Genomic DNA, 18,084 nt, shown 5'->3' on the forward strand with positions numbered 1-18,084 from the left:
AATGCTCATTTTAGAGGAAAATGTCACGGCACTTAGAGATGTTTGCATCTGAACTCTTCAAATGCACGTTTAATTTCAAAGCTAAAAAGAAACTGGGATGTTTTTTAGATTATTGATAGCTCGCAGCATGTTTTTTTTGTAGTTTTTCGAACATGATCATGCTGTTACAGAGGACTAGCGCGGCTGACAGAGTCATTACTTTACCTGAGGAGTCACTGTGAGCACCAGCTGCTCCACACACACACACATCTCTCCGTCCTCCACAATGACCTGTCATATAGCGCGTGTCTTACAATTATTACATGCACAGGAAAACATCAGGCCTGACAAAGCCAACAGTTTCACTTTTAGAGGAACATTATCACACTAAACCCCCTCAGCACTAATAATCTGAGCTTTGATATTTATTTTGACAACAAACAGAAATGGCGAGGAGGAGGAGGAGTCTTTACTACATCCAATCAGCTCGCAGTAGAATAAACAAGCCCACTGTTTTCTCATTTAATATTCAGTTTTTCTAGAAACTGTCACAATATGAAAAAACTGTCGCAACTTCCAGTTCATGTGGAGTTTAATAATAGTGCTTTGCACGATATATATCAGAAAGTATTGTTATGATGATAATAGCGCTTGCAGAATTTATATCACAAACCTTTTTTATTATTATTTATTTTTTAAGTTGCACTGAAATGAAACTGAGCTAAAACTGAAAACTCTGGATGCACTTGGCAAGAAAACTGAAAACAAAATTCTTTGTAATAATTTTTTTATTATATTAATTAACAAATATTCTACTTAGTGTGCAGCAAACCAAACTGAACAACTAGTTATTGACACATTGATTTGCATATCAGAGTCATCTCTGTGTTTGTCACAACAGTATTGCCAGATCCAGCTAGGAAAACAGTGCAAAAGAGCAAACTTATTGAAAAAAGATCTACTTACATTTTTTTTAACTGTATCAATATATAACATGAGCCAAGCCCAAAGATGCTTAATATAAGTGGACATAACGCGATGGTGATTTGATTATTATTGCTGAATATTAGTCTTTGGTCACTCTGATATAACTCCGGCAAAACATAGCAAATGCCGAATCACAATTTTAAGAAGCTGTACAATGCAACAGTTGGTGTCTATAGGGCAATTTATACATTTCTAATCATAAATATCTCTTTATATATGGCATAGTCAGATTCAATGATCAACGCTAGGCTAAGCTAAAAGTGCTACCACCAGACCTGGAGATCAGCTAAATGGATTTAACAAATGCTAACACTCACTTGTTTAAATTGTGAAACAAACTTTTTTAAAGTGAGGTGTTACTTTAACTGTGTGAGTTTACTTAATTAAAACATTGTTTGACGTTCGTTCAACTAATAAAAGGATGCAGTAAAGTTTCAACAATGTATGCTAAGCTAAAAGTGCTAACGCCAGACCTGGAGATCGGCTGAATGGATTAAACGTGTTGTTTAACGTGTAAAATGAGCCTTTTAAAGTGAAGTGTTACTTTAACTGCTCGAGTTTGGTTAAGTAAAACATTGTTTTATGTTTGTTCATCCAATGAAAGGATGCTGTAAAGTTTCAATGATCTATGCTAGGCTAAGCTAAAAGTGCTACTGAATGGATTAAAAAAATGGTAAAACTCACCAGTGTACCTTGTTTAAATTGTAAAATGAGCTTCTTTAAAGTGAAGGGATACTTTAACAGTGTGAGTTAATTAAAAACATTGTTTTATGTTTGTTCATCTAAGAAAAGAGATGCAGTTATGTTTCAATAATTTATGCTAAGCTAAGATAAGGTAAGCTAAAAGTGCTACCGCCAGACCTGGGGATTGGCTGAATGGACTCAAAAATACTAAAACTCACTTGTTAAACTTGTTTACGTTGTAAAACTAGCTTGTTTGAAGTGTTACTTGAACTTTTGAGTTTGATCAATTAAAAACATTGTTTAGGATGCAGTTTCAAAGTTTCAATAATGTATGCTAAGCTAAAAGTGCTAACGCCAGACCTGGAGATCGGCTGAATGGATTAAAGAATGCTAAAACCCAGCTGGTGTAAAATGAGCCTTTTAAAAGTGAAGTGCTACTTTACTGCTGGAGTTTGATTAATTAAACACATTGTTTTATCTTTGTTCATCCAATGAAAGTATGCAGTTAAGTTTCAATGATCTACGCTAGGCTAAGCTAAAAGTGCTATTGCCAGACCTGGAGATCGGCTGAATTAATTAAAAATTGGTAAAAATCACCTGTTTAACTTGTTTAAATTGTGAAACAAACTTTTTTAAAGGTAAAGTGTTACTTTAACTGCGAGAGTTTAATTAATTAAAAACATTGTTTTATGTTCCTTTATCTAATAAAAGGATGCAGTAAAGTTTCAACGATTTATGCTAAGCTAAGCTAATAGTGCTACCGAATAAATAAAAAAATGGTAAAACTCACCAGTTTAACTTTAAAATGAGCCTTTTAAAGTCGAGTGATACTTTAACTGTGTGAGTTTAATTCATTAAAAACATTGTTTGATGTTCGTTCATGCAATAAAAGGATGCAGTAAAGTTTCAATGATCTACGCTAAGCTAAAAGTGCTACCGCCAGACCTGGAGATTGACTGAATGGATTGAGAAATGCTAAAACTCACTTTGTTTAAAATTGTAAAATGAGCCCTTTTGAAGGTGACTATTACCTCAACTATGTGAGCTTAATTATTTAAAACATTGTTTTATGTTATTTATCTAACAAAAGGATGCAGTAAAATTTCAATGATCTATGCTAAGCTAAGCTAAAAGTGATATTCCCAAACCTGAAGATCGACTGAATGGATTAAAAAATGCTAAAAATCACCTGTTTAACTTGTTTAAATTGTAAAATAAACTTTTTTAAAGTGAAGTGTTACTTTAACTGCAAGAGTTTAATTAAAGTTTCAATGATTTATGCTAAGCTAAGCTAATAGTGCTACCGAATAAATAAAAAAAATGGTAAAACTCACCAGTTTAACTTTAAAATGAGCCTTTTAAAGTCGAGTGATACTTTAACTGTGTGAGTTTAATTCATTAAAAACATTGTTTTATGTTCGTTCATCCAATAAAAGGATGCAGTAAAGTTTCAATGATCTACGCTAAGCTAAAAGTGCTACCGCTAGACCTGGAGATTGACTGAATGGATTGAGAAATGCTAAAACTCACTTTGTTTAAAATTGTAAAATGAGCCCTTTTGAAGGTGACTATTACCTTAGAGCTTAATTATTTAAAACATTGCTTTATGTTCTTTATCTAATAAAAGGACGCAGTAAAATTTCAATGATCTATGCTAAGCTAAGCTAAAAGTGATATTCCCAAACCTGAAGATCGACTGAATGGATTAAAAAATGCTAAAACTCACCTGTTTAACGTGTAAAATGAGCCTTTAAAGTCGAGTGTTACTTTAACTGCGTGAGTTTAATTAATTAAAAACATTGTTTTATGTTTGTTCATCCAATGAAATATGCAGTTAAGTTTCAATGATCTATGCTAAGCTAAACTAAGCTAAAAGTGCAACGGCCAGATCTGGAGATCAGCTGAAAGGATTAAAAAAAATAGTAAAACTCACCTGTTTGACTTGTTCAAGTTGTAAAAGAAGCCAATTTTACTTGTGCTACTTATACTGTGTAAGTTTAATTAACTATTAAATTAATTCAAAACATTGTTTTACATTAGTTTATCCAATAAAGAATGCAGTTAAGTTTCAATGATCTATGCTAAGCTAAGCTAAAAGTGGACCTCCGGACCTGGAGATCGGCTGAATGGATTCAGAAATGCTAAAACTCACCTGTTTAACTTGTTTAAATTGTAAAACAAGCCTGTTTAATGTTAACTGTGCGAGTTTAAGTCATTAAAAACATTGTTTTATGTTCGTTCATCCCATAAGAGGATTTGTCATGACTCAATATTTGATTTTAATATTCAAACCCAAAAATTCAGTTATTGTTAAACCTACAGCTCGGCCATTTTACGGCATTAACATTCGCTAATATAAGAATTCCAGCACCAAAATCAACAAGACAACAATAAAAAGGTGATTTTTCTTTTTTGGTATGTTATTGATCATGAAAGCAGCTGGTTTATTTGAATGTCAGCCAGCGTTTGGGATTCTCTATCAGTATCTTGTCCACCTGGTTCTGAGTGATGCCTCGGGACAGCATTTTGGGAACTATATTCTTGAGGATGTGGGAGAAGCCATGGCCGCCATACTTGGTGAGTCGGTGTTTGGTGTGGATGTCATGGGCAATGAGGATTCGGTCTTCATAACCTTCCTGGATCAGGAATTTCAAGCTGGTGGAACAAAACCAAATGACTCTCAGACATGCGTTGACTAATATTACAAAATTGATCTCACTACATTTTTGCAACCAATCAAATCTGCAGAAAACAATCAAGGGTGCGTAATTGATGGAAAACTTGTAATTTTTAGGTTTACTATTCCTTTAAGATATTATATTACTGTTTACACATCTCTAATAATTATCTGATTACAATTCAGAAGTAATCCACCCCTCTCTGGTAATGAAATGTTTTTCTGATGACAGAAACTACTCACCTCTGGACCCTCTGGCTGTCGCTGGGCATGTCCACATTAAGGTTGAACTGATAATTAAGAACTTCTGTGCCGAAAAGATCATATTCCAGGTAGCTTCCCATTCTCGCAAACTCCAACAGCTCTCCGTGATCATATATGCTTCTGTAAGACACACAGAGACAAGATGGAGGTTATTTAAGTAGATCAAAAACCAAGAGAGAACTCTCAAATGTTAGATTGTTCTGAAGTCGATGCATTTCCGAATGGAATTTTGATTAAATGAGTGATGTAGACAAAAATACATTGTGCTTTTGACTTTTTAACTTGTCTTGGGACTACAGAGGGCAGAAATTGCACCAAATACTAAAATGGATTTCTTGTCGATTCAACCATAAATGGATAGGGTTAAATATAGGCATGAACTATAGGGGTATAAATTGTCAAGACTTGTCCACTTTTCAATCCAGATGGATGGGGCAACCATTACTGCATCCAAAATGGTAAAAAGCCTTGAAGTAACGATTGATGACCAACTAAACTTCTCAGAGCACATTTCTAGAACTGCTTGATCTTGCAGATTCGCACTCTATAACATCAGAAAGGTCCAACCCTTCCTATCTGAACATACAGCTCATCTCATTGTTCAAGCTCTTGTTCTCTCCAAACTGGATTACTGCAACTCTCTACTAGCCAGGCTTCCAGCTAATTCTATCAAACCTCTTCAGCTGCTTTAGAACGCAGCAGCACGAGTGGTCTTTTAAAAACCCAAAAGAGCACATGTCGCTCCGCTACTCACCCGTTTGCACTGGCTGCCAGTTGCTGCTCGCATCAAATTCAAAGCTCTGATGTTTGCTTACAAAGCGACCTCTGGCTTTGCGCCTTCTTATCTGCTCTCACTTCTGCAGATATATGTGCCCTCCAGAAACTTGCGTTCTGTGAATGAACGTCGCCTCGTGGTTTCATCCCAAAGAGGGAAGAAATCACTTTCCCGAACTCTCACATTCAATCTGCCCAGTTGGTGGAATGAACTCCCTAACTGCATCAGAACAGCAGAGTCACTTGCTGTCTTCAAGAAACGACTAAAAACGCAACTATTTAGTCTCCACTTTCCCTCATAATCTGTAACTGCCTCTCTGGCTATACCACTAACTGTACTCTCTCTCTCTCTCTCTCTCTCTCAAAAAAAACCTTACATTACTAATGCTTTGCTTCTTAGACTTTTACACACCTGAAACTTGTCTATAGCACTTGTTCACTGCTGCTCTTATAGTTGAGTAAATTGCTTCCTTGTCCTCATTTGTAAGTCACTTTGAATAAAAGCGTCTGCTAAATGACTAAATGTAAATGTACTTTCAGACTACTTTCACTAGCAGTTGGAAATGCATCTAAAAGCTTTCTCTTTCAAAGTGTAAACCATCATGTGATCAAAAACAAAAGACGTGATTATTGTAGGATGTTATGAGTAAATCATGTGAAACCTGTTAATTCCAGGTAGAAACAAACAAGTAATGAGTCTTGGTTTATTAACTTGTGTTAATACCAGGTTGAAATGGAGATATTACACATTATTGAATGGCAAACAAGTCAACTTACCTTACATGCTACCCTTACAAACTACTAATTAAATCTAAATAAAGCCTGAAAGAGATGTTGAAAGATTAGTGATAGTGACGGTAAAGCTATGCGACTATGATGTAATTAGTTATCTCTCCCATTTATCACTTTATTTCTGCTGATTATAGAGTATTTAGACTTCAAAATGAATAAATGCAGTGTTACTTTGTCTAAATAAATAATCATTTATAAATGGATGAACAAAACATTTATAAACAAAGAGTGAGACATAAACTTGCCGTTCTATAAACTTATAGTACTGTGTATATTGGAGTTTCTTTAACAATGGGCACATGCTTGTCCTTCTCTTAAAACACACTTTTCACATTCTTACTAGGTGCCTTTTCCCAATAACAGTGTCCAGGAGTGGATGTACAGGCATCATTAGCTCATTGGATCTGTTTCATATCTTTATTCTTTTAAGGTATGAACAAGAAATTGAACATGTTATAAAAATATTACATTTATCAAAATTATTCTCATATTTTAAGCTCTTCATTGACACAGCTCAACAAACCAGTAAAAATGGTGTAGATTTGTTCAATGTGATCCTTATTACCAAAAAAAGTTGAAGGTAAAGCTTTATATACACTCACTGGCCACTTTATTAGGTACAGCTTACTAGTACCAGGTTGGGCCCACTTTTGACTTCAGAACTGCCTTAAACTCTTCATGGTATAGTACACGAATATATATATATATGTATGTATATGTATATATGTGTGTGTGTGTGTATATATATATATATATATATATATATATATATATATATATATATATATATATATATATATATATATATATATATATATATATGCATGTATGTATATGTATATATATGTGTGTGTGTGTGTGTGTGTGTGTGTGTGTGTGTGTGTGTGTGTGTGTGTGTGTGTATGTATGTATGTATATATATATATATATATATATATATATATATATATATATATATATATATATATATATATATATATATATATAAATATATATATATATATATATATATATATATATATATATATATATATACACAAAATTCTAGTTGTTCAGCAGTTTCTGAAATACTCATACCAGCCCGTCTGGCACCAACTACCATGCCATGTTTAAAGTCACTTAAATCACCTTTCTTCCCCATTCTGATGCTCGGTTTGAACTGCAGCAGATCATCTACTTGTGTTAACGTTAACATATTAGGTTTGTACCTAATAAAGTGGCCGGTGAGTGTACACAACTGTTTAAAGGTTTGGGCTCTATAAAGGTAAAAAACTGTGAAAATAATATATAAAATATTTTACTTAGCAAGGACGAATTAAAAAGATCAAAATGGGACAGTAAAGACATACGCTATGTTACAAAACAATTATATTTCAAAGAAAAAATGTTCTTCAAATATTTTATTCATCAGAGACAAATAAGTGTATTACAGTTTCCACGAGCTGATTCAAGAAGAAATATTTCTTGACTAAATCAAGCTTATTTAAATGACTTTTGAAGGATCTCGTGACACTGAAGTCTGGGGTAATGATGCTGAAAATTCATCTTCAAAGGGATAAATTAAACTTCAAAACACAGTAAGATAATAATCCACCATATTGAAGTTAATGTATTGTTACTTAAAAAAATGCAGCCTTTCTCTCTAAAACTATTATATGCTAGTGTATCTGCATAATATCTGCATAAAGACTCTTGAAAACCACTGTGAATCCCGTACAGCAGTTAATCAACCTCAACATCTATATATTTCATGTCTCTTTTCCTTATAAAAGGTGACATTGGAGTAAACTTTCACTTTTTTCGTGTTTAGTTGTGTGTTTTTGCGCCAGCTCAGAGAAGTTGAAAAGAAGCGGCTTGTTTGTTTTTTTAACTTAGTGTATTTATGAACAATAATTGACCTGTTTGAACTACAGTACGTACCCAAATTACACATAACCAGTAACTTTGGAAGAGGCAACCAAAAAATGGGATTAGTTTTATATATGAAGGTAATATCCAAGCAAAGAGTGGGCAAAAACTTGCTTGTGAATGGTAAACTTTTCTGGATGGACGACTTTAAAAGATGGAGCAATACCAAGATGTTTTAAATTACGTTAAATGTTTGTCAAAGTAAAATACATTGTTCAATGTGGACATAAAGTAGTTTTTTATTCAGACATTTAAAAAGAAACTATTTTAGAGCAGTAATCACAATACCTTGAAACTACTGGGATATTTTTATCCAAGGTTATCATACCGTCAGAATCTTATAGCGGCCCATGCATAATCCAATGTCACCTTTAATGCAACACTTTCAAGTATTGAGACGTTTTCTGCCCTTTTCTCTATGGAGCCAGATCAGTCTCAAAAATCTTACGCTTACAAAATATAATTTACACATCCACAACACAATTCACATTCACAAAATCCAATTCGTAAGTTCAAAACACGATTAAAAAACATACAAATCTAACTCGTAAACTTAAAACATGATTCATGAATACACAAATCCAATTTGTGAATTCAAAACACAACTCATAAATGTACACACATACAATTTGTGAATTCAAAACATATTTCATAAATAAGCAAATCCAATTAGTAAATTCAAAACACGATTAATAAATTTGCAAATCCAATTCGTAAATTCAAAACACGATTCATAAATACGGAAATCCAACTCGTAAATTCAAAACACGATTCATAAATACGCAAATCCAACTCGTAAATTCAAAACAAGATTAATAAATGCAAATCCAACTCGTAAATTCAAAACACGATTCATAAATACGCATATCCAACTCGTAAATTCAAAACAAGATTAATAAATGCAAATCCAACTCGTAAATTCAAAACAAGATTAATAAATGCAAATCCAACTCGTAAATTCAAAACAAGATTAATAAATACGCAAATCCAACTCGTAAATTCAAAACAAGATTAATAAATACGCAAATCCAACTCGTAAATTCAAAACACGATTCATAAATACGCAAATCCAACTCGTAAATTCAAAACAAGATTAATAAATGCAAATCCAATTCGTAAATTCAAAACACAATTCATAAATACGCAAATCCAACTCGTAAATTCAAAACACGATTAATAAATGCAAATCCAATTCGTAAATTCAAAACACAATTCATAAATACACAAATCCAATTCATAATTCAAAACACAATTCATAAATAAACCAATCCAATTAGTAAATTCAAAACAGGATGCATAAATACGCAAATCCAATTTGTAAATTCAAAACATGATTAATAAATTTGCAAATCCAATTCGTAATTTCAAAAAAACACAAAATCAATTCGCAAATTCTAAACACGGTTCATAAAAACACAAATCCAATTTGTAAATTTAAAACACGATTTGTAAATACACAAATCCAATTCGTAAATTCCAAACATGACTTATGAATACACAAATCCAATTAGCAAATTCAAAACACCATAAATATACAAATTTAATTAGCAAGTTCAAAACACGATTCACAACTACACAAATGCAATTCGTAAATTCAAAATATGATTAAAAAATGCACAAATCCAATTCGCAAATTCAAAACACGATTCATAACTACACAAATCCAATTCGTAAATTCAAAATATGACTGAAAAAAATGCACAAATCCAATTCGTGAATTCAAAACACGATTCATAACTACAGAAATCCAATTCGCAAATTTAAAACATGATTCATAAATACACACATCCAGTTCGTAAGGTCAAAACACAATTCATAACTGCACAAATCCAATTCGGAAATTCAAAACACGATTCAAAAATACACACATCCAATTCGCAAATTCAAAACACGATTCATAAGTACGCAAATTCAAATTTTAAATTCAAAACACGACTCATAGATATGCCAATTCAATTCGCAAGTTCAAAACACAATTTCTAAATACACAAATCCAAATCGTAAATTCAAAACACAATTCATAATATACACAAATCCAATTCATTTGGCAAAAATATATTCATGATATTTACTTGTGAATTCGCGAATTGTGTTTTATTTATGAATTGTGTATTAAATTTTATAAATGTATTATTTTTGAGACCGATCTGGCTCCATATTTTCTCACCTGTCCAGATGAGACATGACCGTTTTCGAGATGTCTCCTCCTGCCTCCTGCAGAATGCGGATGGCCTCCACCGGTGCCCTATTGTCCCGTCCGGGGTGGATGATGACGGGACAGCCGAGTCGAGTCTGAGCATGAGCAGTGGCTTTCAGGACCTTCTTCTCACTCTCTGTGATTGGCCAGCTTGTGCCGATCTCTCCAATCACACCACAGCGAATGTCAGTGCCGTCTGCTCCGTGAAGCACCTCACTCACAATGACATCGGTGAGCTGAAGAAGAAAAAGAGACAGAAATTAGTAAAGTCCAGAAGGGATACGGCTGCAGATGCTCACATCAATAGCATTATTTTTGTGACACTGTTCAACAATTACTATTTTTACATTACTTTGATGGCTGGGGTGGGGATAGATGCTAGTAAAATACAATTTAAAGGATAATTTAATAAATAATATGAATAATATTAGATATAATTACTGTTTTGCATTACTGAGAGGATTGGGTTTAGGGGTAGATGCTAATAAAATACAATTTAATGGATAATTTAATAAATAATAAGAATAATACACAGTATAATTATTGTTTTTACATTACTGTAAGAGCTGGGCTAGCGGTAGACGCAAATAAAATACAATTTAATGAGTAATTTATTAAATAATAAGAATAATATTAGGTATAATTACTGTTTTACATTACTGTGAGGCTTGGGTTTAGGGGTAGATGCTATAAAATACAATTTAATGAGTAATTTAATAAATAATATGAATAATGTTGGGTATAATTAACCTTTTTGCTTTAGTGATGGTGGGGTTTAAGGTTGGAGTGAGGTAGACGTTAATAAAATACAATTAATGGGTGATTTAATAAATAATATAAATAATTCTCGTTAACTCCCGGCCACAGCTGTATCCCTTCTAGCACCAGCCACAGAAATGAAAACATATCTTTTCCAGTGTTGCCAGACGTGTGTGTATGTGGTCCTTTACTGACAGCTGTGTGTGTGGATCTTGTTGAAAATATGGCGAAAAGTCCTACATGACGGTAATAGTTTGATCGTGGGTTTTACTTCAGTAATGCCACTAATATCTGCACACTCCACGTCTTAATTCCATTTCTGTTTAGTTCAGTTATGACTTTAGTCAGATTAAGGTGATCAAAATTTGCTGTTTGGAGCTTATGTAGGCCTGCAAAATTCATGTTTAACTGAATAAACAGTTAGTAAACACAAGTACATCTTATTGAACATCATTTATTTTCATCACCAATTATCATAGTAGAACAGTTTCTCGAGCAGTTTGTGATGTAGTTTGGAAACAGGAGATGAGCCCCTGGTCTAATGCGCCACCTGGCTTGAGAAACCCGTTCTCAAAGACTTACTTTTAGTCATTTTTGGGTAGCACACATATTCTGAATGCCTTCGGCAGAATTCAAATGAGCCATTTTAATCTAGATTAATCTAGACTAATTCCAAAATTACAGTGAGATTAAAAAAAGTTTATCTATACCCACCTAATATATATATATATATATATATATATATATATATATATATATATATATATATATATATATATATATATATATATATATATATATATATATATATATTAGGGATGTGCAATTAATCAAAAATTCAGTTTCGATTTTGGCTTCTAACGATTATGAAAAAATATTAATCGAGATAAAACCATTATTGCATCATATACCGCTCCCTTTCCAGTTGTACACATTTGTCGCTCTGCAAAGCTCAGCTATGACTAAAAGCATGTGCTGTAATGTAATTTTTGCAGCACGGGATGCGCATCATTCATTGATGTACATTCGAATTATTCAAGTTTTTAAAAACGCGAAAGAGAACGCATGCTGTTGTGTGCGTGCGCTCAGCCTCAGAGACGAGCAGAGCACACACAAAAATATATATTGCTTAAGGAGGCTAATAATATTGACCTTAAAATAGGTTTCAAAATATTTACACCTGCTTTTATTCTAGCCAAAATAAAGCAAATAAGACTTTCTCCAGAAGAAAAAATATTATAGGAAATACTGTGAAAATTTCCTTGCTCTGTTAAACATAATTTGGGAAATATTTATAAAAAAAAAATTCACAGAAGGGCGAATAATTTTGACTTCAACTGATAATCGTTTTTTAATAATCGTGATTACAATTATGACCAAAATAATCCTGAAATTTTCCCATAATCGAGCAGCACTAATATATACATATATACATATATATACACACACACATACACAATTGAAGTCAGAATTATTAGCCCCCTGTTTATTTTTTCCCCAATTTCTGTTTAACAGAAAGATTTCCTCAACTCATTTCTAATCATAATAGTTTTAATATCTCATTTCTCATAACTGATTTCTTTTATCTTTGTCATGATGACAGTAAATAATATTTGACTAGATATTTTTAAAGACATCTCTATACAGCTTAGTGACATTTAAAGGCTTAACTAGGTTAATTAGGTTAACTAGGCAGGTTAGGGTAATTAGGCAAGTTATTGTATAACGAAAAAAAATTAGCTTAAAGGGGCTAATAATTTTGCCCATAAAATGGGTTTTAAAAAATTAAAAACTGCTTTTATTCTAGCCGAAATAAAACAAATAAGATTTTCTCCAGAAGAAAAAATATTATCAGACATACTGTGAAAATTTCCTTGCTCTGTTAAGCATCATTTGGGAAATATTTAAAAATAAAGAAAAATTCAAAGGGGGGCTAATAATTCTCACTTCAACTGTATACTGTATATATCACTGTTAATTTGAAACTAGATTATATAAATTTATATTCTCACAAATAATAAGAGTCAATGGGGCAAAAACAGGTACCAAAATAACGAAACGGTAATAAATCTCTGTATTTTTGAGTTTTTGAAAAAAATTGTTCCATTTGCTGAAACACAGAGGAAGCTGTGACCAAATGAAGACAAAATAATAATAATAATCACCCCAGAGTAGATGAAAACATCCCCAACAGCACAACAGGGTTAACCCATTCCACTATTTTAATAGCACAAACCTTCTCGACGGTCATCTTTCGGGTCTCCTCAGAATGAGTAACGTCCACATAATAACCGGCTCCTGCGATCACGTGCACGCCGGTCTCCTTAGCCAGCTGCTTCAGAGCAGGCAGATTTCGGTTGATGCCCGTGGTGGTGTTCTCCACGATGGTTCCTCCTCCTGCTTTGCGGTAACACAGCAGTTCCTCCTTCACGGCCTCCAGCTCCTGGTTCAGCAGCAGGTTTTCGTGGTGACTGTATGGGTTCTGCTGCAGCCAGTGGAGGTGCTTCATTTCGATGGGCACCAGGGAAAGACCCTCGTCTCCGGGTGCTGGAGGAACGTGGCTGCACTCAAAGGTCATGGTCAGGTGCTCGTGGGTCATGGTGCGACCCAGCTGATCGGGCTCTATTTGACCCAGAACCGTCTGCACTTTACCTCTCAGCTCAGACATGATTCAGTGATCCTGTGCAATCAAAGGTTACTCTCATTAATGGAAATTCAGTGGGTGAAGTAAGTATTGAACATGTTTTATTTTTTGCTGGGAGAAATATTTCTAAAGGAGCTGTTGACATGGAATTGAACCAGATTTTGGTAAAAACCCAAACAATATATAAAAAATAAACGGGAAAAAGAGTGCAATATTGAAATTACTGAGGAAGAGTGCAAAAGAATTTTTAAAACACAGTGGAAATCAACATCCTCATCAGTTTGGAGGGAATTTGGTTAGAAAAACATCATTCGTTTTTCATCATCCCTGAGCAGAAGAGATACTTAAACAAAAAGGCAGTCTGCTGGAGACTATGTGGCTCAAAAGAAGCAAATCATTCACATATTTTCTGGAAATGCAGCGGAAGGGGTGGGGAGGTTTACTGGGCGATTGGTACGTGAAGGGGGGGGGGGGGGGGGGGTGTTTAGGGTGCAATCTGCAAGTAAAGAGCGGGGGGGGTCATTTTTGTTCTATAGAGAGCAACTCTTATCCTTTTGATTAGCATTGTTTCTTTTGGATTGTGCACTTTCATTCATAGAATTTCTACAAAGTATGTTGTATTCACCTTATTCTTCGTGTACGAGTGGGCGCAGCCATTTGAATCATTTTGGCTCGAGACTTCCGGTCTCATTCACTTCCATTCATTTTTAGACGTTAAAAACAGCTCGTTTTGCTGCTTGGTGTTGCAAACTGATATTTTCTTATTATATTATTCTACTTTGTCTGTATTGTCATGCAAACACTTGTTTGTAGAGTAAGTAGTTTGACCGTTTTCTGCCGTTTATTATTCCTAGTCATTTCTCCCATAGGCAGCTGAATCGGAAGTTCCAAAACAATCGCTAAAACGCGCACACTTCCGCATTGAAGAATAAGGTCAATACTGTTACAGATTTTTTAGTCACATCCATTAAGCATCCTCAATTAAACTATTAAAAATGTTTACAGGTTGATACTTTTCAATATAATCTTAACATAGACTTCCTATGTGAATTTATGTTTTGAGTTTTTACTGCAATTGTCACTTCCATAACACTGGAACTGCTCAATACTGAATCACTGTGATGGTGGGACTTTGGCTGAGGGACTTTAGCCATCTGCACATCAATAACTGTCTGGTTTAGCTCAACTACTAAGTAAGATCTCCAAAGACTACGTCGAATAGTTCGGACTGCTGAGCGAATCACTGGTACAACTCTTCCTACCCCCCGAAAACTGTACTCATCCAGAGCGAGCAGAAGGGCTGCCAAAATCACTCTGGACCCCTCACACCCAGCACACTGCCTCTTTGAACTTTTACCTTCTGGTCGACGCTACAGAGCACTGCGCACCAGAACAGCCCGACACAGAAACAGTTTCTTCCCTCAGGCAATCCATCTCATGAACACTTGATGATAATAATTGTGAAACCAACATCACTACTTGCTATACACTTTTATACACATATACACTTATTTAACAACACACTTTACATGCCAATTTGCACATAACAGCTGCACATATAACGTTGTATATAGTAATAAACACGTACATACACTTGTCAATCTGTATATTTGCATTCACTAACTTGTATTTTTTAAAATATATTTATTATCTGTTTTTTGTCCTGTCTCTGTAATCCTGTTGCACTGTAGAAGCTCTGTCACCAAAACAAATTCCTCGTATGTGTGAACATACCTGGCAATAAAGCTCTTTCTGATTTCTGATTCTGATTTAGAATGACCAAAACAACATTGCAGATTAGACATGGGCCGGTATAAGATTCTGACGGTATGATAACCTTGCATAAAATTATCACGGTTTCATGGCAGTGATCACTGCTCTGAAATATATTCTTTTTAAATGTCTGAGTAAAAAACCAAAACTTTTTTCCTTATTGAACACAATATATATTATTTTGAGAAACAATTAAACTATTTTGGAGCAGTAAAGATTACAGGCTAAATAATTCAAATGAATCATTGACTTTGCAGTCTTCATTTTTCTTTCACAATTTAAAACGGCATCTTTGGATATCTTTTCTGCTGGATACACTGTTGTCCTTAAAAACATATGTAAAAAAGTTGTACACATACTTTAGGAACTATGTAGCAGAAAATGTTGACGGTTTTAAAACCTTGACTTTGGAATACCTTGAAAACGGTTATCGTCCCATGCCTATTGCAGATATTATATAATGTGGTCGGTCAGCTGGTTTGTTCATTAATGCCAATTTTAGTTAACACATGATCTGTAAAACAAACACACATTACTACTTCTGGGATTTATTAAGTACATGTGTGTGTGCCTTTTGTTCTATCAGATAAAAAGTTTATCCAACTCAGTTGTGAAGAAAGCTTAGTAATGTTCGCATATCTTGGCATTTCCATTAAGCATTTTTTTTGTGATATTCCAAAATGTGCATAAAATGGGACTGAATCTTAAAACCTTGAGAATTTGCCCCAAAATCTTGAACCAGAATCTAAAATCCCACTGAGACAGGGCAATCTGACAAGGAATAAGTCTATTAAAACTACTAAAAAGCTATAAAACAGTACATAAACAACAGTAAGTTGACTTTCTGTCAATTAAATCTCATAGTTCAGTGAGTAAAAATCAGCAGCAGGGTGGATTACTGTAATGGTCTCCTCACTGGCCTTCCCAAAAAGACAGTCAGACAGCTTATCCAGAACGCTGCTGCTAGGATTCTGACCAGAACCAGGAAATCAGAGCACGTCACACCTGTCCTCAGGTCTTTACACTGGCTCCCAGTTACACTCAGAATACATTTTAAAGTAATATTACTTGTCTATAAATCACCAAATGGCCTAGGACCTCAATACATTACAGATATGCTCACTGAATACAGACCTCAGATCACTCAGATCTTTAGAATCAAATAAACTAGAAACTCCAAGAGTTCAGTCAAAGCAGGGTGAATCTGCCTTCAGTTATGCCTCCCGCTGCTGGAATCAGCTTCCAGAAATGATCAGATGTGCTCCAACATTAGACACGTTCAAATCAAGACTGAAAACACATCTGTTTGGCTGTGCCTTTACTGAATGAGCACTGTGCTACGTCCCACAGATCGAACTATTGTGTCTTTCTTTTCTTTTTCATTCTTTATAACCTGTTTTAACACATTTTAATCACTTTTATTATTTGTTTTTATTTTCTTATACTTGTCTTTTTTATTCCTGTTTATGTAAAGCACTTTGAATTGGCACAGTGTATGAAATGTGCTATATAAATAAACTTGCCGTGCCAAAAAAAAAGCTAAATCTGGTTTTAAATGCTGATAATAATACTTATAATAATAATTACATTCTTTAGAAGTGTTTAACAAGTTTAAATACCAGTGTTTAGTGGGAAATTAATAGCTTGGCTTCTGCTGTAAATCACTCATCTAGACTGTCTAATAACGAGCAGACATGTTTTGTTGCTTGCTGGTTTGGACTTTGGCTGCCTGTAAAACACGGACTGCATCAAAGTATAGTCTTTAATTGCATTGAGTAAACCGTGTCAAATACGAATTACATAAGCAAAGTTTAAATCACGTGCAAAGCATGCAAATTAATGTCCGTATTTACATGCACGTGCAGTCGAGATAAAATATCTTATTAATAGTAATGTTTGATTACATATTTAAAGTAGCTACACACACACACACGCACACACACGCACACACACACACACACACACACACACACACACACTGCAAAAAATTAATAAATCAGATGCAATCGTGTTGTCGTCACTCAACACTGCATGCGAGTGATATTCTGGACACATACAGAAATATTAATAGTCGTAACAGTTAGTCATTTATAATAATTAAACAGTAACGCAAAGGGAGAGATGTACTGCAAGCAAGTGCAACTTCCAGGGGTAGTTACAAGTTCTCGCGGTTATAAGTACATGTCGCGAGATACGTAATATTACATCTCCATCTAGTTTTAAACACAGTTTAAGTACTTTCAACGAGAAGGTAAATACAACTAATGAAGTCAGTACCTCTAGTTTGAAGATGCGGAGCAAATGAAACACCTTGAAGCGCGTACTGTACACCACTTCTTCTTTGGGTTTTACTGGCGGTTGGCCATCGACATACTACTGTACACCACGCCCCTTTATGGTGACGTTTGTTTGTGAGGTGAACTTTAACCCTTCTTCGGTTGCTTAGGGCAGGGCTTCCCAAACTTTTCAGCCCGCGACCCCCAAAATGACAGTGCCAGTGACTCGCGACCCCCAATATTCTCTGAGGTTGTTATAAATACAGAAAACTTGCATGCAATGGCGCACACACACCAACCTAAGTCTATTCTTCGTTGGATTTTTTAATGTATGTCAGTGCTGTAAATGGGAGAGAAAGTTTAACATGGT

General features: G+C 34.4%; 1 protein-coding gene across 1 annotated transcript; it reads right to left on the minus strand.

Annotated features, from left to right (window-relative positions):
- Nucleotides 1-749: 749 nt before the first annotated feature.
- Nucleotides 750-17,816, minus strand: pter (phosphotriesterase related). The gene is made up of 5 exons (XM_056471134.1): nucleotides 17,716-17,816; nucleotides 13,258-13,701; nucleotides 10,233-10,498; nucleotides 4,571-4,711; nucleotides 750-4,305 (listed from the first exon to the last, which is right to left on the minus strand). Exons 2-5 carry the CDS (start codon nucleotides 13,687-13,689, stop codon nucleotides 4,095-4,097), a joined length of 1,050 nt encoding a protein of 349 aa, XP_056327109.1. The 5' UTR covers nucleotides 13,690-13,701; nucleotides 17,716-17,816; the 3' UTR covers nucleotides 750-4,094.
- Between the last annotated feature and the right edge of the window lie 268 nt (nucleotides 17,817-18,084).

The sequence above is a fragment of the Danio aesculapii genome, chromosome 2 (assembly GCF_903798145.1).
Source record: "Danio aesculapii chromosome 2, fDanAes4.1, whole genome shotgun sequence".
Lineage (NCBI taxonomy): Eukaryota > Metazoa > Chordata > Actinopteri > Cypriniformes > Danionidae > Danio > Danio aesculapii.